This window comes from Mytilus edulis, chromosome 7 (assembly GCF_963676685.1).
Source record: "Mytilus edulis chromosome 7, xbMytEdul2.2, whole genome shotgun sequence".
NCBI classification, from domain to species: domain Eukaryota; kingdom Metazoa; phylum Mollusca; class Bivalvia; order Mytilida; family Mytilidae; genus Mytilus; species Mytilus edulis.
The window spans coordinates 4175008-4178211 of NC_092350.1; the positions used below are offsets into that span (position 1 = coordinate 4175008).

The 3204-nt window shown below is 32.5% G+C and overlaps 1 protein-coding gene across 1 annotated transcript; it reads left to right on the top strand.

Annotated features, from left to right (window-relative positions):
- Window positions 1–1631: 1631 nt before the first annotated feature.
- Window positions 1632–2507, top strand: LOC139482601 (uncharacterized). Its single transcript, XM_071266514.1, has one exon. It carries the CDS (start codon window positions 1632–1634, stop codon window positions 2505–2507), a length of 876 nt encoding a protein of 291 aa, XP_071122615.1.
- Window positions 2508–3204: the final 697 nt, after the last annotated feature.

Sequence of the window (3204 nt, forward strand, 5' to 3'; positions counted from 1 at the left end):
GATAGTATCCAGAAAACAATTTTCACTTATAAAGACATAGTTTTCGAGATTTCTTGAAACTTTTTATTGATTAACATTTGTAAAAACAACTCTTAATCGTTGTCATATTGTATAGCGCTTAATTTGAATTTGCCACACTCATGTCTAATGTGACCTTCTTAATAGGATGTATCACTGTTTTTGTACTGACATGCGAAACACAACAGTTGCCACATGCACCCAAACCACATATCCTGAATACCTGAGAGTCATATATATACAATAATGATTTTTGGGTCTTGATTTCTTGATACTTTATTAGCAAGAATAGCAAGCGAGCCAACAAGGGATTCCGAACTGATGATTTAGATAGATTCTTCTTTTACGTCTGATACATGTCATGATGGTTGTTTTTGGTGTAAGAATAGAGACGAGTGCATTTCATTGATAAATTGAGGCGGATAGACAAGATTGTCTTACAGTTGTCATTTCTAGGACTTTTTATAGCTGACAATGCAGTATAGTCTTTGTTTATTGTTGAAGGCCGTACAGTGATCTGAAGTTGTTAATTTCTGTGTCATATTGGTCTCTTGTGAAAGTTGCCTGATTGGCAGTCATACCGCAAATCTTTTTTTTTCTATAAGATCGCGTTTACGAGTATCAAACCCTGTTCACATTTTTAAAAAAGTAAGTAATATCAACTGGAAAATGTACAAATTGCCGATAAAAAGAACTGTTGAAACAAAAAATACTAACGGAAAACTATTCGAGCTTTTATGAAAATAGGCATCACTTTCTCAAACAAAATACTGGACGTGTAATCATAACTGAACAACTACTTAAACTGCATCTATGTATGCAATGAAAATTAAGTTTTAAACTTGACAAGTGAATTCTTCAAGAACTCAGAATATGCAGTATTAAACTGATCATGAGCCACACAACATGAGGAGAAGTACATGAATACCAGAATACAGGTGATTATCGCTGGTTCTGAGGTCTGACTCATGTTCCTCAGTTTTACGTTCTCTATGTTATGATCTGTGTATGGTTATTTTCAGTTTGTTTTCGATTTACGAGTTCAAATTATCTACGGTTTTTTTTCGCCTTATTTGGAGAATAGGGGCACCATGTAAACGAGTTAAAATAAGGAAGTTCTATAACTTGAACTTTAAATTTAGGCGAATGAATAGCTGAACCTTAATGAATATTGATTTAACTACATCCATTTATTGAACTGTATTTGTTGGATATAAATTGCGAGTTGTAACAACGATATTAATAATTAACAAGAACGGTTTAACTGTCTCTGATATTAAGAGAAAAATTTGACGAGATTTATAGTTTATTCAGTAATGTGTATTTTTATTCAGTGTGCTGAATTACCAAGATTATTTCAATGCGATATACAATACGATTTTAATAAGAAAGTCACGATAGTTTATTATAATAACAGTGGACTGACGACTATACCTCAAAATATACCGAGTCATATCAACGTTTTAGATCTGAGTTCAAATGATTTAAGTAAAATTGACACAAATGCTTTTGGGAATTTTTCAGATCTTCAAGTACTCAACTTGACAAATAATAAACTGAATTCTTTATCAAACAAAACTTTTCAAGGATTAAGCAAACTTTCTGTGCTGAACATGTCTCACAATATGCTTGATTTATCTCAGGATTATTTAGCAGAGTTATTTCTTCCAATTCAAAATTTAACGGCATTGGATATAAGTTATAATATGAATCAATCAGATAATGGTACAGGTTATAATTATCCCGATCATGCAATTAGTGTTCTGAGAGCGTTGTCTTTCCTAGCAATTGACATGATGCCCTTGTCTCAATTCGGAAGTGGATTCAGTCGATTAAATAATCTGAAAGAATTACATTTTCAATCTTGTTATCTAAAACTTCTAGAGAATAAAACGTTCCAGAGATTTTCCTCCTCTGTAGAAGTTCTTACTCTCAGAAATTGTTTGTTATACTTTGGGACTACTGAAATTGATGCTTTGCTTCCGTTTCCAAATCTTCGTGTTATAGATTTTTTTAGAACATTTATGCATTTGAAGCCAGCATTGCAACTTTTGCACCCATACCGTTATGCAAACATAACGACAATAAATTTTGGTCGTGTAAGTTACCCAATGAGAGATTTCATTGACCTCCCTTTCTCTTTAACAATTACATCCGATATAATCAAGCATCTGAAAACAATATGCGTAGAAAATCTAGATTTATCAGAGAATGGAATAGTTGATTACGAACTTGGATCTTTGTTCTCTTTTGATCACCCAAAATGTTTACGTCATCTTTCATTCAAAGGAAACAGGTTTGTTCTTTATAACTTGGAAAAGCGTGATGAGATTAATTTGTTTTTCAAAAAAGCTATACGATTGAAATATTTAGATTATTCATTTAACGCTGTTAATTATAATATGAAGAAGAAATCAGTAACTCCAAACATGAGTTTATTAAGTGCTGATGCAAGTTACGTATTTTTACCAACAGCGCTGGAAAATTAGACATAAGTTATACAGTGATAAATACCGTACCTGCAGTATGGTTGATAGTTCCGGAAAATAACAACCTTACATTTCTAGATATATCTTATTCAAATACAACATTGTTCATATCTATTCCTAATATTCAACTGACAACTTATATTTCTGCCGGAACGAGGTACGATTTTGCTTGGCATGAATTAAAAAAATTTCAAAATAGCAGTTTGAAAAATATTGTTCTGAAAAACGCGCACATAAATAATGGGATAATAAAGTACGGTGATCGGTTTTTCAAAGATCTCGCATCTGTGGTGTCATTAGATATATCTCAAAATGACATTTGGTATTTAACAGATGAGCTGTTAAAGCCAATGACGAATTTGACATATCTGTACTTAAGCCAAAACCTTCTTCCCTCTGTTCCGATACAATTAATTGGTCATTCTTATATAAACACACTTGATGTTAGAAACAATCTACTCACACGTGTAAACTCTGATATAATACATTGGGCAGATCGGATGCAAGAACTTCATGGAATGACATTGCATCTCGTTGGTAATGCATTTGAATGCAACTGTGAAACTATTGACTTCATAAGGTGGATTCAAACAACCAAGGTGAATCTTGACAGCCGATCATATATATGTAAGTTATCTAATGGAACAGTTATTGATACACTTATTGCGTACAATTCTTTATATGACTTGTTTGCTGA